Raw genomic sequence first — 15,788 nt, 5'->3', positions numbered from 1 at the left:
CAGTTCATATCCATCTGCCAACAGCAAAGCAGCACAATCAGCTTACAATTGCCATGCCCACTCCCAAATCACTAATACTGTAATATGTCAGACGGTACATGCTGTTCATACAGTCACAGTATTTACCCTCTAACGTCAGCTTCTTTGCTAGTTTGACAGAGATTGAGGACACATATTTGCTCAATATGAACATTACTCACATTAGCAAAGTGGTTATACTGAGGACTACTTGGAGTGTGTGAGCACGTATGTGTGTGTGTGTACATGTGCACATGATATGTAGAGAATGTGACATGTCATTTATATGTGGGGAGCATTCATTAAAAGGGGAGTTTGTGTATAATAAATAATAATAACATTGCCTCTAAGAGATCAATCTACACTGACATTTTTATGCCATTGCAGAGAAGCCCTTTTCTGCATCCAGTATAATGTCCGTGCCTTCATGAATGTCAAGCACTGGCCCTGGATGAAACTTTTCTTCAAGATCAAGCCCCTCCTCAAGAGTGCAGAGACGGAGAAGGAGATGGCCACCATGAAGGAGGAGTTCCAGAAAACCAAAGATGAACTCGCCAAGTCAGAGGCAAAAAGGAAGGAACTGGAGGAAAAAATGGTCACTCTTTTAAAAGAGAAAAATGACCTGCAACTCCAGGTTCAATCTGTAAGTACTCCATATTCTGAATGTGCCATGTTACTGAAGCGTTTCTGGAATATGCATATACTTTGGATTTACTAATGGCCTTATCAAAAAAAAAAAAAAAAAAACCTCAAGTTGCCTTTTTTAGTATTTCACTTGTCTTTCAATATTCTGTGAGGAAGGAAAGGCACAATTACTTCCAAGTTACAAAGGGAAAAGGAAAGACTGAATAATTTATTCAATACTATCACAAAATTTAACAGCCGTGAAGGAAGCAGTTTAAAGCCAAGCCGCCAAATCCCAGTCCAATATTTCACTCTTTTTCCTTGGCTGCTTCATCCCAGCCTTAAAAGTATAGTTCTCTCTTCTAAAACGCAAGTCTATGAGGTTGTATTTAAATTCAAGAATGACAGTTAATCTTATTTCTCTCTGTATCTCCTTGCCCCAACCTCCAAGATTGAGCTCAGTAAATTTACTTGTATTTACTTGAACTGAAATATCAGCATGTGAGTTAGAGCCATGTGTTCTCCCTGATTCTTCTTTTGACACAAACCTTGAGTTCCTCGGCCCTCTGTTTATTGGCTCAGGAAGGAGCGGTCACCAGGGTGGGGGTAAGTTCAGTGACAGCATCCTGGCCAAACAGAACCTGCCACTTTCTTGGTTCAACAGGCTTAACAATGTCATAAAGTAACCTGTGAAAAGGACAGTTTTCCTAAATTTTTTAGCCATTTTCAATTTTTCCTTCTGACAGCTTCACTTATCTGAAGGTTACATTTTTCCAAAAGCATGGGACCACAGCCTCTCTATCTTAACCTGTTTTCATAGTTATCAGCAATGAATGAATACATATTGAGTATATCACCATTAAAAATAAAAGCATTAATCAGTAAAGCTCAAGAAGAAGAAAAAAAAAGAAAAGCAGAGGAACCCTAGGAAATCCCTACTATATTCCATTTAAACATTTTTAAACACTTAAGAACAAAACAAACACTGAGAAGGTAAAAAAATTCCCCAGGCCAGAGTAATCTAATAAGTTAGACTGATTTTTGAGTCCTTTAATTAGTCAATTATAAAAACTTTATCGTTTCTCAGAATTCCATGTTCTCATATAGTCTAAAATTTGTTTTGATAATTATGGGGGGAGAGGAGAAGACCCGATAAAGCAAATGTGGCAGGAAGTTAACAACTGGTGAATCTAGTTTCATGATTATCACTGTTCATTCTATTTGTTTCTAACTTGTTACATGGGTTTGAAAATTTTCAAAATTTATGAGGTTCAACATAGGTTTCCCATATCAACCAGAATTAGAAGGTGAACAGGAAAACAAAAGCAAAAGCAAACAAAAACACAAAACCAGAAAGGGCTAAGAACAGCTCATCAATTTTTCCTTCAGTAGAACCGTTCTGAGCAAAAGAACCTCTAGCCTGGTCAACTCACAACTCTCTGAGAATTATGATACAGTTTAGGCCTACTGCTTGTATTGCATATAAAAATAAAACAAAACCAACAAAAGTTATAGAGAACATTTTTGGGACACTGGAGAAATCTGAAGATAGACTATATATTAGAAAATATTATTGTATCAATGACAATATCTTTATTTGTAATGATGGTATTGTAAGAGAATGTTCATGTTCTTAGGAGAGAAATGCTGAAATATCTTATCTGCCATTTACTTTCAAATGAAGTGTGTGTATGTTTAGAGAGGAAAAAAAACAAATATGATAAAATGTCTACAACTTGAGGATTTAGGTAAATGGTATATGGCAATTTATTGTACTAGTCATACAGCTATTCTGTAGGTTTAACACTGTTCAAAATAAAAAAAAATTGGGGTAAAAGTTTCAAAAAATAAAATTCATTTTGAGACTAATAGTTAATTCTTTAAATGGAAATGGAAATTGTGGACAATTATAGCACTATTATGGGCTATCAGGAAGGTTTTAGTGTATGAAAAATGCTTCATGGAAATGTATTTAAATTCTTTTTCTTTTTTTAACTCAGTCTAGCAATTAGTTGTTTGAGGAGGGTAGGGAATGAAAAAAAAAAAAACTAGCCAATTTAACTAAATCATGATCTTTAAATATTACAGTTGAAAAGCTCTCAGCAATCATCTATTCCAACCCCCTTATTTACAAATGAAACAATTGAGAATAAGAGGGATAAAGCAATTTGCCCAAGGTCATACAGATGGAGCCAATACTGGGGCAAGCACCCTGGCTTGCCCTGTGGAGGTCTTTCCACACTTCTACACACTATTTTTTTAAATAGTTAAATGACTCAAACCCAATCATTTTGCAAACTAGTTTGTTTCTAAAGTCATAGTCTCACTTCTAATTACCTGCATTTCTCCAGGCCCATGTTACAATGTTCAATTTAATTGAACTTACATTCATACTGACAAATTTAACAGAATTCAGGAAAACACCATTATTTTTGCACGAAAACAATTTTCGAAATAAGAAACAAACTCTAAATATCTGAATAAATCTCTTCACAGGAAGCAGATAGCTTGGCTGATGCAGAGGAAAGGTGTGAGCAACTCATTAAAAACAAAATCCAGCTCGAGGCCAAAATCAAGGAGGCGACTGAGAGAGCTGAGGAAGAGGAAGAGATCAATGCTGAGTTGACGGCCAAGAAGAGGAAACTGGAGGATGAATGTTCAGAACTCAAGAAAGACATTGATGACCTTGAGCTGACACTGGCCAAGGTTGAGAAGGAGAAACATGCCACAGAGAACAAGGTATGAATCATATTCTACAATACTATATAGGGGTTCTGCCACCAAGTTGTTTTCTAGGAGAAATAATCTCTTTCTTAATTTTTGTAGGTGAAAAACCTCACAGAAGAGATGGCAGGCCTGGATGAAACCATCGCAAAGCTGACCAAAGAGAAGAAGGCCCTCCAAGAGGCCCACCAACAGACCCTGGATGACCTGCAAGCAGAAGAGGACAAAGTCAACACCCTGACCAAAGCTAAAACCAAGCTAGAGCAGCAAGTGGATGATGTAAACCCATTTTTTATATCCTTTTGAAAGATTGTTTTAAAATATACTTTCAATTTTTAACATATTTACTTTCTCATTAGCTGGAAGGGACTCTGGAGCAAGAAAAGAAACTTCGAATGGACCTAGAAAGAGCAAAGAGGAAACTGGAGGGTGATCTCAAATTGGCCCAAGAATCCACAATGGATATAGAAAATGACAAACAGCAACTTGATGAAAAGCTTAAAAAGTAGGAGCCTTTTGGAAAAAAAAATCTACGTGATACCATCTTTTAATTCATATGAGTATTAATATGTCTTGTTCTTCCATCTAAAGGAAAGAATTTGAAATTAGCAATTTGATAAGCAAAATTGAAGATGAGCAAGCAGTAGAAATTCAACTACAGAAGAAGATCAAAGAGTTGCAGGTTTGTTATCTCACCTCTATTTTTTCTGCACACCAAAAAAAACCTTGAAGTTGTGATGAGTTTATGCTAATGAGCTTCTTTCACTCCCAGGCCCGCATTGAGGAGCTGGAGGAGGAAATCGAGGCAGAGCGGGCCTCCCGGGCCAAAGCAGAGAAGCAGCGCTCTGACCTCTCCCGGGAACTGGAGGAGATCAGCGAGCGGCTGGAAGAAGCTGGTGGGGCAACTTCTGCCCAGGTGGAGTTGAACAAGAAGCGAGAGGCCGAGTTCCAGAAAATGCGCAGGGACCTGGAGGAGGCCACCCTGCAGCACGAAGCCACAGTGGCTGCTCTTCGGAAGAAGCACGCAGACAGTATGGCCGAGCTTGGGGAGCAGATCGACAACCTGCAGCGGGTCAAACAGAAACTGGAGAAGGAGAAGAGTGAGCTGAAGATGGAGATCGATGACCTTAGCAGTAATGCAGAGGCCATTTCCAAAGCCAAGGTACCCAATACTGTCTTTAAATGAAGGTAATGGCTTACAAGAACACCCATTATTCTCTGTCATTAAATATCGTTTTGGGGCATTTTATACCACTACTCAAATATTTTCTACCCTAATAAATTCCATTCTACTTAGTTTTTTTAAAAATGTTGTTTATGATCCATTATGATGATTTCAAAATCCACTTTAAGCAAGTGTCAGTATCCTTGGGATAAATTAGTCTCCAACAATGACCAGTTAAGGGACATCATGCACACTCACTATGCTTAAGTTCTGGCATGGTCCACAGAGTTGATTTCATAACTTCCTACTCACAATTGACATAAATTTATTCACTCTAAAATTATTTTAAGAATCAAGTTTTTTTACTTGATTCTTTTACTATATTCAATGTGTAATCTTTCATTGCCACACGTCCCGTAGGGAAACCTTGAAAAGATGTGCCGCACTCTAGAAGATCAGGTGAGTGAACTTAAGACCAGGGAAGAGGAGCAGCAGCGGCTGATAAACGACCTGACAGCGCAGAGAGCGCGCCTGCAGACTGAAGCAGGTAAAGACACCTCTGGGTCCCCAAACCATGGACTAGATAAGAAAGGATTCCGGGGGTTCTAATAAACAGCAATACTCCCATGTTAGAGAGGAAAATCAAAATTTGCTGAGAAGTTCAAAAAGAAAAAAAAGCAAGACTGAGCAGACAAGTTTACCTGTTACACTCCTATGGCAATTCTGCTTTTAAATCTCCAGTTCTAACCAGAAGCAGATAAAGTAACTCTTTATATTTACATACACACACACACACACACACACACACACACGCAGGTTGAGTACCCCTACTCTAAAAATCCAAAATCTGAAATGCTCCAAAATCTGAAGCACCAACATGAACCTAAAGGTAATGCTCACTGGAGAATTTCGGATTTCAGATTTTCAGATTAAGGATGCTGAACCAGTAAGTATAATGCAAATATTCCAAAATCTGAAAAAATCTGAAACACTCTGGTCCCAAGTATTTTGGATAAGGGATGCTCAATCTGTGTATGTGTGTACACACACACACATGCAGACATATATGTGTATGTAACAGCTTTAGGCTTATTTTTATGCCATTAAAAAATGCCTTTATTTCTTTTATTCTTAGGTGAATATTCCCGACAATTAGATGAGAGAGATGCTTTAGTCTCTCAGCTTTCAAGGAGCAAACAAGCATCTACTCAGCAGATTGAGGAGCTGAAACGTCAGCTAGAGGAAGAAACCAAAGTGAGTTTTGCCAAAGACAGTCTTGACTAATCAAATCCAAACATGCCCAGTTGGGTTTCTACTTAAGGCGTATAAATTAAACATTGCTACTAAATACATGAATTTAAGTCACTGAACTTCTACTTCTACAGGCCAAGAACGCACTGGCCCATGCCCTGCAGTCCTCCCGCCACGACTGTGACCTGCTGCGGGAACAGTATGAGGAGGAGCAGGAAGCCAAGGCTGAGCTACAGAGGGCAATGTCCAAGGCCAACAGTGAGGTTGCCCAGTGGAGGACCAAATACGAGACGGACGCCATCCAGCGCACAGAGGAGTTGGAGGAGGCCAAGTATGTTTTGTAAACTCTGGAGGAGGAAAAAGACATGGTCTCTTAGCTGCCCAACTTAGCAACTCCCAGAAACAGCTGTGATGATGTTGCTGATAATGATAACAACAACAAAAGCTAACATTTAATGAGTACATACTATGTGTCGAGTACTAGATATACATCAACTCATTTAGTTTTCATATTATGTTGTTATCATTATTCTTATCCCCATTTTGCAGATGAGAAAATCAAGGCTATGAGATGTTAACCAACTAACCCAAGGGTATATGCTTAATAAATGGTATAGTTGGGATTGGAACCAGACATTCTGATTCTAAAACCCACCTTCTTAATCATTGAGTAGACAGATATACATCTTAAAACTGATGTTGGAGGCCACCAAACCATACATAATGTCTAGTTTTGGTCTAAATAAGGTAAAGCCTTAGTCTTTGTACAGACCAAAGGAGACTTTCAAGTAGATCTTCTTGGGCATCAGAGCTAAAGGCTTTCTTCTACCTTAAGGATGTGTACTTGGCACACAATTGTAAATGAAAAACATAGACAATTTAGAAAAAAAAAATCTTCCTTTGCTTAAATTGCATGAATTGTCCTGATTTATCCATTAATTTCTTTCTCTGGTGAGACTGTCCAAATATATATGATCAGAAGAAACTGGCTATTCTCTGGGGGAAAAGTACATATTAATAAATGAAATGGAAAGTCTTAGCAGGCAAAGGAACAGGCTCAGTGTATTTTTACCAATTAAAATATCTAGTTAGCCTCAAATCTTTTTTGAAATGAGAAGCAGGCCGAGCGTGGTGGCTCACACCTATAATCTAAGCCCTTGGGAGGCCAAGACAGGAAGATTGCTTGAGGCCAGGAGTTCAAGACAAGCCTAGGCAACATAGCAAGACCTCATCTCTACAAATAAATAAATAAATAATTTAAAAAATTAGCTGAGCATGGTGAAACATGCCTGTAGTCCCAGCTACTTGGGAGGCTGAGGCAGGAGGATCACTTGAGCCCAGGAGTTCAAGGTTGCAGTAAACTGTGATCACACCAATGCACTCCAGCCTCAGTGACAAAGTGAGACCCTGTCTCTAAAACAAAAAAGAAATGAGAAGGGATATATAAATCAATCAGTAAAGTTGTCCTGGCTAGTCATTTTCCACAACTATACTTAATCAGAAGTCTTAAAAAATCCTGAATTACATACGTAATAAGGCACATAAAATGGCAGCACCAACAGTGGCCTCTAAGAATTCAAAAACATACCGAGGACTTGAATCCAACTGTTCACCACTTTGGAACTTTTCATACAGTTTATCAATCTAGAAAGAAGTTCTGGCTGCCAGAATTTTGAAAACCATATGTTACTTGCCAATATAGAAATAGAACTGTGAAAAGGGACCAAGGAGATTATCGCTTTGCTCCTGGTCTTGGCCACTCTCCTTGACTGCCTGGCTAACTTTTCAGGAGGAAGCTGGCCCAGCGTCTGCAGGAAGCTGAGGAACATGTAGAAGCCGTGAACGCCAAATGTGCTTCCCTTGAAAAGACGAAGCAGCGGCTCCAGAATGAAGTTGAAGACCTCATGCTCGATGTGGAGAGATCTAATGCAGCCTGTGCAGCTCTGGATAAGAAGCAAAGGAACTTTGACAGGGTGGCCCAGCCTGCTTAAACTTTATCAATGTTGTACTGGTCTTCCCTTCTCCTTGCATCAGCTAATGCCTTATTGCTTTTCAGGTCCTATCAGAATGGAGGCAGAAGTATGAGGAAACTCAGGCTGAGCTTGAAGCCTCCCAGAAGGAGTCTCGTTCTCTTAGCACTGAGCTTTTCAAGGTGAAGAATGCCTTTGAGGAATCCTTGGATCAACTTGAAACGCTAAAGAGAGAAAATAAGAACTTGCAGCGTGAGTCCTCATAACCTTACCTACCCCACAAAGCCCGGAAACACCTTTCCATGTTGACATTTTTCTGACCACTCCTCCCTTCTGTGTTCACCCACAGAGGAGATTTCTGACCTCACTGAGCAGATTGCAGAGGGAGGAAAGCAAATTCATGAATTGGAGAAAATAAAGAAGCAAGTGGAACAAGAGAAATGTGAAATTCAGGCTGCCTTAGAGGAAGCAGAGGTACATATTACCCTGTATTATGCTGTAGGGAAAAAAAAATCAAAGACAAACATCGGATGAGTGAAAACACTCAAACTGCCAATGGTACTGTGAGACAAATACATTATCATGAAGCTGGGGACAATTTAAACCCGTAGGACCTTTATGAAAGGCAATTTGGCAGTAGTTATCTAAAGCCTTAAAAATGTAAATACACCGACCCATTCATTCTATTTCTAAGAATTTATTCCAAGAAAATAATCTTAAATGAAGCCAAATCTTTAAGACAAAGATGTCCAATCTAAGGAGAAAAATAAACAAATTATTTTGAAATTATTAGAACAGCCATATGATAGAATTTTATATAGACATTAAATATGATTATTGTGGGGAAATATTTACAGTAGACAGTAATTTTTAAAGATATAAATTTGCATATACAATATAATTTTGATTACATAAAAATATATAGAAGTAGGACAAAAGACTATAAAAAATACACCACATTAAAATGGCTGTCTCTGAGTTGGAGCACAATGGGTAGTTTTTTTTCTCTGTCTTTATGTATTGCCCCACATTCTACAACAAACATGTATTATTTACTCAGAAAAAAATATCAACATATTTTAAAACTGATAGTTTCTAGACCAGGGATTAGTGTATCACACATGAATATTTTAATTTATTAAACAGATTGAGAGTTCATGTTTACTACACATATGTTTAATCATATAATTTTGTTAGTACTAATATGAATAATATTTGTAAACACAAAGCACCTTTATTACAGAGCTGCCCTATATAATCTGTGACTTAATAAACAAAAGAATGATTTACCTAACAAGTTCCTGGAACTACTGTATTACACTTTGTAAAATTAGACAAACTGATACTAATAAGAATTTGGCTCACAAGAGAATATACTCCAAATATTCAAGGTCTTTTCCATTATTTTTTTATTTATTTATTTATTTTTTTTTTTTTTGAGACAGAGTCTCACTCTGTTGCCAGGCTAGAGTGCTGTGGCGTCAGCCTAGCTCACAGCAACTTCAAACTCCTGGGCTCAAGCGATCCTCCTGCCTCAGCCTCCCGAGTACCTGGGACTACAGGCATGCACCACCATGCCCGGCTAATTTTTTTTCTATATATATAATTTTAGCTGTCCAGATAATTTCTTTCTATTTTTAGTAGAGACAGGGTCTCGCTCTTGCTCAGAGCTGGTCTCGAACTCTTGACCTCGAGCGATCCTCCTGCCTCGGCCTCCCAGAGTGGTAGGATTACAGGCATGAGCCACAGCACCTGGCCCCTTTTCCATTATTAACTGTTCACTGTTTCGTTAAGGCATCCCTTGAACATGAAGAAGGGAAGATTCTGCGTATCCAGCTTGAGTTGAACCAAGTCAAGTCTGAAATCGATAGGAAAATTGCTGAAAAGGATGAGGAAATTGATCAGCTGAAGAGAAACCACATTCGAGTCGTGGAGTCGATGCAGAGCACGCTGGATGCAGAGATTAGAAGCAGAAACGATGCGCTGAGAGTCAAGAAGAAAATGGAAGGAGATCTGAATGAAATGGAAATCCAGCTGAACCACGCCAACCGCTTGGCTGCAGAGAGCTTAAGGAACTACAGGAACACCCAAGGGATCCTGAAGGTAAATGGGTCCACATTAGCCTCTCAGAGGAGTTAGGGAAGCTCCTACCTGTCTTCCATTCCCCAAAACACCTTGTTAAACCATTCTTTTTTTCATTTAACAAATTATACAGCTGATAGCACAGAGGTAGCTAAATCAAATACATATACAACATATTTTTAAGGAAATTTTATGTAGAAAAACAAACAGAAGCCCAGAGATTAAGGTAAGATGTGAGAGAAAGTACACAGACTTGGCCACCAGACAAGCCTAAGGTTGAGTCCTAGTTTTGTCACTTACTAGATGCCCAATTTTAGGCAACTTAATTAACCTCTCAGAACTTTGTTTCTTCTTCTTCAAAATAAAAATGAAACTATCCACCTCACAGGGTTACTGTGAGGATCAAATGAAATAATGGATGTAAAGTGCTGGGTAGAGCATGTGGAAAATGCCTCATAAATGACAGACATCAGTGACTCACCCATGAAACAATAATCACTTAATGGCAGAAATAGAACAAGAATCTGTATCTCCTGATAATTCTCTCTCACCCTAAGCAAATGACATCACCATTCTCAGGTACCTTCAAATGTCAGGCATGTCATCTCCTGTTTCTGGCACAAATACATTCTTCCAGTTAATCTCCTAAGATATTCACATTTTCTTCAGAACATCTACGGCCTTTTTTCTTTTTCTTTTTTTTTAAACTTACCAGGAAACCCAGCTCCACCTGGACGACGCTCTGCGGGGCCAGGAGGACCTGAAGGAGCAGCTGGCCATGGTTGAGCGCAGAGCCAACCTGCTGCAGGCCGAGATTGAGGAGCTGCGGGCCACGCTGGAGCAGACGGAGAGGAGCAGGAAGATGGCAGAGCAGGAGCTCCTGGACGCCAGTGAGCGCGTCCAGCTCCTGCACACCCAGGTGAGACCTCACACCAAATGCCAGTACTGGTGAGTGATGAATCAGAATTATAATATGAAACTACCCCATTTGTATAAACATGTGTGTATAAAACACACATGGCATATATGCTTTAAAATATTCACTGCAGTTATCTTAGCATGATGGGATTATGGGTGATGTCTTTGGTGTTTGTTCCTATTTGCCTTTTTGGATTTTCTACCCCCAAAAAAGGCTACTACATTTTTATTTAAAATAAAGTTTGTCTTTTTAGATTATTTTGGAAACCATGAGGTGGAATAAACTTGAGTAAAGATGCCTGTTGACTCCAAAATCTGAAAATGCTCCACGCAGTGATTCTCATCAGGGGCACTTATGCATTTAGCATTGTGCTCGCTGTCCGTGTGCCTTGCAGGGCACTTAGCATCCCTGACTTGCCCAGGCATTAAAGGCAGTAGCACCCCCTGGTCACTCTGACAACCAAAAATACCCACCCCCAAACATTTTCAAATACCTGTTGAGGCAGTACTACTCCCCGTTGAGAACCACACAGTTGAAATTTTAAGAATATGTTTTCATAAGATATTATAAATTCAGTATTCTCCAAGGGAACAAAGCATGAAAGTTCACAGAAAATAGATTCCTTCTAATTGAGAAACTGTCAGTGCCAGGTACTCACACACACAAAAAAATCTATTCTTTTCTAACATCTCCAGCCTTTTAAGGATAGAGTAACTATCGATGTCTGGTTGAAATATAATTGAATGAGCAATTAATTAATGTCTATTACGGGCATTCTTAAACCTCAGAAGCCCTTATGCATAAATCAAATGGACGCTGGGGAAGAGAGTTTCAGCCTTGCAAATGATTAGTATTTTGCACTGAACAAATATTTAAAGTTTAGCGAAATGTTGCCAGCAGGTCCCTTACAAGAGCCATCAAGTAAGACATTTGTAAAATCCTAAGAGGGCGAACTGCAAATCTTGTAAATTTCCACTAACTATTTTTAACAGAATACCAGCCTCATCAACACCAAGAAGAAATTGGAAAATGATGTTTCACAACTCCAGAGTGAAATGGAAGAAGTAATCCAAGAATCACGCAATGCAGAAGAGAAGGCCAAGAAGGCCATCACTGATGTGAGCAAGATGAGCATTTGTCTCACTGACATATGTGTGTTACCTGCTATCATCAGGATTCATTATTTTCTCGATTTATTTGCTAACTAGGCCGCCATGATGGCGGAGGAGCTGAAGAAGGAGCAGGACACCAGTGCCCACCTGGAGCGGATGAAGAAGAACATGGAGCAGACGGTGAAGGACCTGCAGCACCGTCTGGACGAGGCCGAGCAGCTGGCGCTGAAGGGCGGGAAGAAGCAGATCCAGAAACTGGAGGCCAGAGTGGGTGTCCCAATCTCTGAATCTGGGAAGGGGAAAACGGCACTCCTTCTTCCCTTCTCTCTTCCTATATATGGACTCCTATTCTCATCCTGAGGCTGGGGACACCCACCCCATATCTTCAGTAGGTCCTAGGCTAATTACTATCCCCCAAGATTGACTGCATAAATATTTTTCTTGGTTGCAGGTACGTGAACTTGAAGGAGAGGTTGAAAATGAACAGAAACGTAATGCCGAGGCTGTTAAAGGTTTACGGAAACATGAGAGAAGAGTAAAGGAACTCACTTACCAGGTAAAGGGCATAGCTTTCTAGACTATCCGGTCTTCTTCCCCAAAGGGAAAATGAAAACCTGATGACAATTTACGTGGCACTTGAAAACAGATACACATTAACTCAGTGCATATAAGGGGTAAAAGACACAGTTGCCTATCGCAGACCTATTCTCAGCCAGGAAGATTAGGGAGGCCTTTAGAAAATAGCATGAGAGGAAAGAGCATGGCTTTTAAAACCAGATAAACTAAGTATCAGTCCTAGTTTGGCCTCTCTTGCTTTTTGAACTGGAGTAAGTTACTTAACACTCTGACCTCAGTTTCTTCATCTGTAAAATAAGGATAACAGCATCTACTGTTCAAGATAAGGAGGTAAGAATTAGAGATGTGTGTAATTCCCTAATATAGCACCTGCACATTGTAAACAGTTAACAAGAGTGCTACTGTTAATTCTATAGAGAACACCTTGGAGTTGATCACCTTTACCCCCAGATCAACCTGCCATCCTACTAAGTATTTATTTTACCACCCACAGTAGGCTTGTTTTTCTGGGTTGAATTCAGATTGTTTTTTCAAACTTTCAGACTGAGGAAGACCGCAAGAATGTTCTCAGGCTGCAAGACTTGGTAGATAAATTACAGGCGAAGGTGAAATCATACAAGAGACAAGCTGAGGAGGCTGTAAGTATCTTCAAGCCCTCGAGGAAAGAAGCAAACTTCTTTTGGAATAGAAAGTGTATTAAAAGACTGTGTTAAGAAGGAAGGAGACAAAGTAAAAATCTACCACTCATATTTTGAGACGGGTGATTTTATAAATATGAATTTATGCCCCAAATCCTAATTACAGGATAAGACTGCAAGAAGAGGTAGTATTTTTATTATTAAGCAATTTGTAAGGATTAGTGGGGAAAAAGTTCCAAATAACCTGCCTTACGTGATAGCTGCAATGAATATACAGTAGAAACTCTAATTAACACCATGATAAATATTCCTGTCCCTCTAGACATAAACAAAATCAAGTATTCTCAAAAGCCAAACATCGATCTTTTGGGACTGACTTATTCACTCACTATCAGTGTCATCAGCAGGGACTCCTCCCAGTGTTTGCCGTAGCTGCTATGAGAACATGCTGGAAGATTCTCCACCTACACTTTTCCTGCTTGTTCTTCCATTCTTCCAGACATATGTAATAGGTAGGAAGCAGGAAAGAAGAAAGGGAAAGGCGTAAATGGTAATAAGCCAAACCAACAAAGGAAGACTTTCTTCTAGCCCCACTCTTTCCCTTTCTCTATACGCTGGAGTCAAAATATATGGCAGAAAAATGTTTTAAGTGGGATTTCCCCAAAGCTATAATGTGACCTTACATTTACTTACTGAACTCTATAAGGGTGCATGGGTCTCTTTCTCCTTTCCACTCAGGACATACATGAGGCTGTCCCCTCCACTTCAAAACTATTTCTCCTTTCATCCTTTAAAGTAAAATATGTAATTGAAGTTACAAATCCTATCTAGATTTGAAGTCAGATATGGCAAACAGACCATAAAAAGGAAATATCTGATTTGAGGAAATAATCCTGCCTGGTGACAAGTGCAAATGAGAACCACAAAGTCTAATTCTCACAATTTTATCTCTGTTCTTAGGAGGAACAATCCAACGCTCATCTATCTAAATTCCGCAAGCTCCAACATGAGCTGGAGGAGGCAGAGGAACGGGCTGACATTGCCGAATCCCAGGTCAACAAATTGCGAGTGAAGAGCCGGGAGGTTCACACAAAAATCAGTGCAGAGTAAGCACACCTGCCTGATGCTGCCGAGTGGCTGAAGAAATGCACAAAATGTGCTATGTTTGGTCATTTGCTTTATGATGTTTATTTTTCTCTTAATGTAGAATAAATAAAAACTGCAGTAAATTTATAAATTAAACCAGACTTTCATTTTTTATTTACAAAATTATTTACTCTCACAGTTCTCACCTGGCTATTAATTTTTAATATTACATATGGCTTGCAGAGCATTCAAGAGTTTGTACCTCCACCTTTCCCACCTGCCCCTCCACCCTCTCCACACACACAAATGTCTTTTGCTGTGCTTGCTTTTATCAAATCTCTCTAGATTGTTACAAATTACTAAGAAAAATACTCCGTGAGGCTGCCCCTCTAGATGGACCTATTCATTTGCTCACTCCACAAATAGATACTGAGCATCTACTACGTGCCAGACTCTGTTCTAAGTCCTGTGGGTATAGCAGTGAAGAAAACATAGTTCCTGCTCTCAGAGAGCTTACATTCCACAAGGAGAGAAAGGCAGTAAATAAACACATAACTGTAATGTGTCAGATGATAAGTGGTAGTAGGAAATAAAGTAGGTGGGAGGTAGAGAGTAGTCGGAGAAGGCCTCTCTAGTAAGATGACATTTAAGCAGAGACCCAAAGGAAGCAAGAGAGTAAGCCAAGTGGGTATATGAGTGCAGAGCATTTCTGGGCAGAGACAACAGAAAATGCAAAGGCTCCGAGGCAGGGGCAGGTGAGCATGTTGCAGGAACAGGGATGAGGCCAGTATGGCTGGAGGAGAATGAGCAAGATAGACACTTATGACACAAGAGAGGAACCAGGGGACCAGACCATCTAGGGCCCCAGGGCCACTCTAAGGATGCTTGCCATTGCTCAGAGTGAGGTGGGAAAGCCTTGGAGGGTTTTGGGCAGAGAAGTGATATTACTCTGGCTACTGTGTTGAGAACAGACTGAAGGGAGCAAAGGTAGGAACTGAGAAACTAGTTAGGAGCCTATTGCAAAATAAAATATAAAAACTGACAAAGGCTTACACCAGAAAAACAGCATTGGCAGATGATAAGTGGATGGAGTCTAGATTTATTGAAGGTAGCACACATAGGATTTTCAAATAGACTGCATGAGAGACAGAGAGGCCAAGAAAGAATGAACTTATGAAAAGAGGGGTGACGGGTAAGATAAAAAAGGCTTGGCAGAGTATAACATGGTGAGTTTGTCCTCTAAAAAGAGGGGAAGCAGCAGAACAAAATATGCAATCTAGATAAAGATTGTACTTTATGCATTCCTTCTTCCACCTTCTAGCATCTACTCTTCCCCAACCTCTCACCCCTATCAGCCTCCATCTTTTACAGGCTCAATTGTGCAAGCTACAATCTCAAATACGTATAAAATAATTAAATTTCAAAACAAAAAAAGAAAAAAAATTTAAAATCCTCTCTCAAACAAAATTTTGGATCAAAGAGAAAATCAAAACTATACATCACTTCTCAGCCTTTTGGCTAAGATCAAGTGCAAGACTATAATCCTAAGAACTTCCAGAAATAAACATAAATCTTCGTGACTTTGGCTTAGGCACAGGTTTCTTAGATATAACACCAAAAGCA

The 15,788-nt window shown here is 39.5% G+C and overlaps 1 protein-coding gene across 1 annotated transcript in view; it reads left to right on the top strand.

The window, feature by feature from the left end:
* Nucleotides 1–14,321, top strand: part of LOC138392464 (myosin-8) — a 30,370-nt gene extending 16,049 nt beyond the window's left edge. Inside the window, exons 22-40 of the mRNA XM_069483246.1 lie at nucleotides 406–661; nucleotides 3,139–3,381; nucleotides 3,469–3,645; nucleotides 3,726–3,871; nucleotides 3,958–4,048; nucleotides 4,139–4,528; nucleotides 4,952–5,078; nucleotides 5,667–5,785; nucleotides 5,917–6,113; nucleotides 7,572–7,755; nucleotides 7,839–8,004; nucleotides 8,102–8,226; nucleotides 9,547–9,855; nucleotides 10,550–10,753; nucleotides 11,746–11,871; nucleotides 11,962–12,132; nucleotides 12,317–12,421; nucleotides 12,984–13,079; nucleotides 14,040–14,321. Of these exons, the coding sequence (XP_069339347.1) occupies nucleotides 406–661; nucleotides 3,139–3,381; nucleotides 3,469–3,645; nucleotides 3,726–3,871; nucleotides 3,958–4,048; nucleotides 4,139–4,528; nucleotides 4,952–5,078; nucleotides 5,667–5,785; nucleotides 5,917–6,113; nucleotides 7,572–7,755; nucleotides 7,839–8,004; nucleotides 8,102–8,226; nucleotides 9,547–9,855; nucleotides 10,550–10,753; nucleotides 11,746–11,871; nucleotides 11,962–12,132; nucleotides 12,317–12,421; nucleotides 12,984–13,079; nucleotides 14,040–14,189 (3,382 nt within the window). The 3' untranslated portion in view covers nucleotides 14,190–14,321. The remainder of the gene's footprint in view (nucleotides 1–405; nucleotides 662–3,138; nucleotides 3,382–3,468; nucleotides 3,646–3,725; nucleotides 3,872–3,957; nucleotides 4,049–4,138; nucleotides 4,529–4,951; nucleotides 5,079–5,666; nucleotides 5,786–5,916; nucleotides 6,114–7,571; nucleotides 7,756–7,838; nucleotides 8,005–8,101; nucleotides 8,227–9,546; nucleotides 9,856–10,549; nucleotides 10,754–11,745; nucleotides 11,872–11,961; nucleotides 12,133–12,316; nucleotides 12,422–12,983; nucleotides 13,080–14,039) is intronic.
* The last annotated feature ends 1,467 nt before the right edge of the window (nucleotides 14,322–15,788 follow it).

This window comes from Eulemur rufifrons, chromosome 9 (assembly GCF_041146395.1).
Source record: "Eulemur rufifrons isolate Redbay chromosome 9, OSU_ERuf_1, whole genome shotgun sequence".
Taxonomy (NCBI): Eukaryota; Metazoa; Chordata; class Mammalia; order Primates; family Lemuridae; genus Eulemur; species Eulemur rufifrons.
The sequence above is the reverse complement of the archived record's forward strand: the minus strand, read 5'-3'. Positions and strand labels throughout refer to the sequence as shown.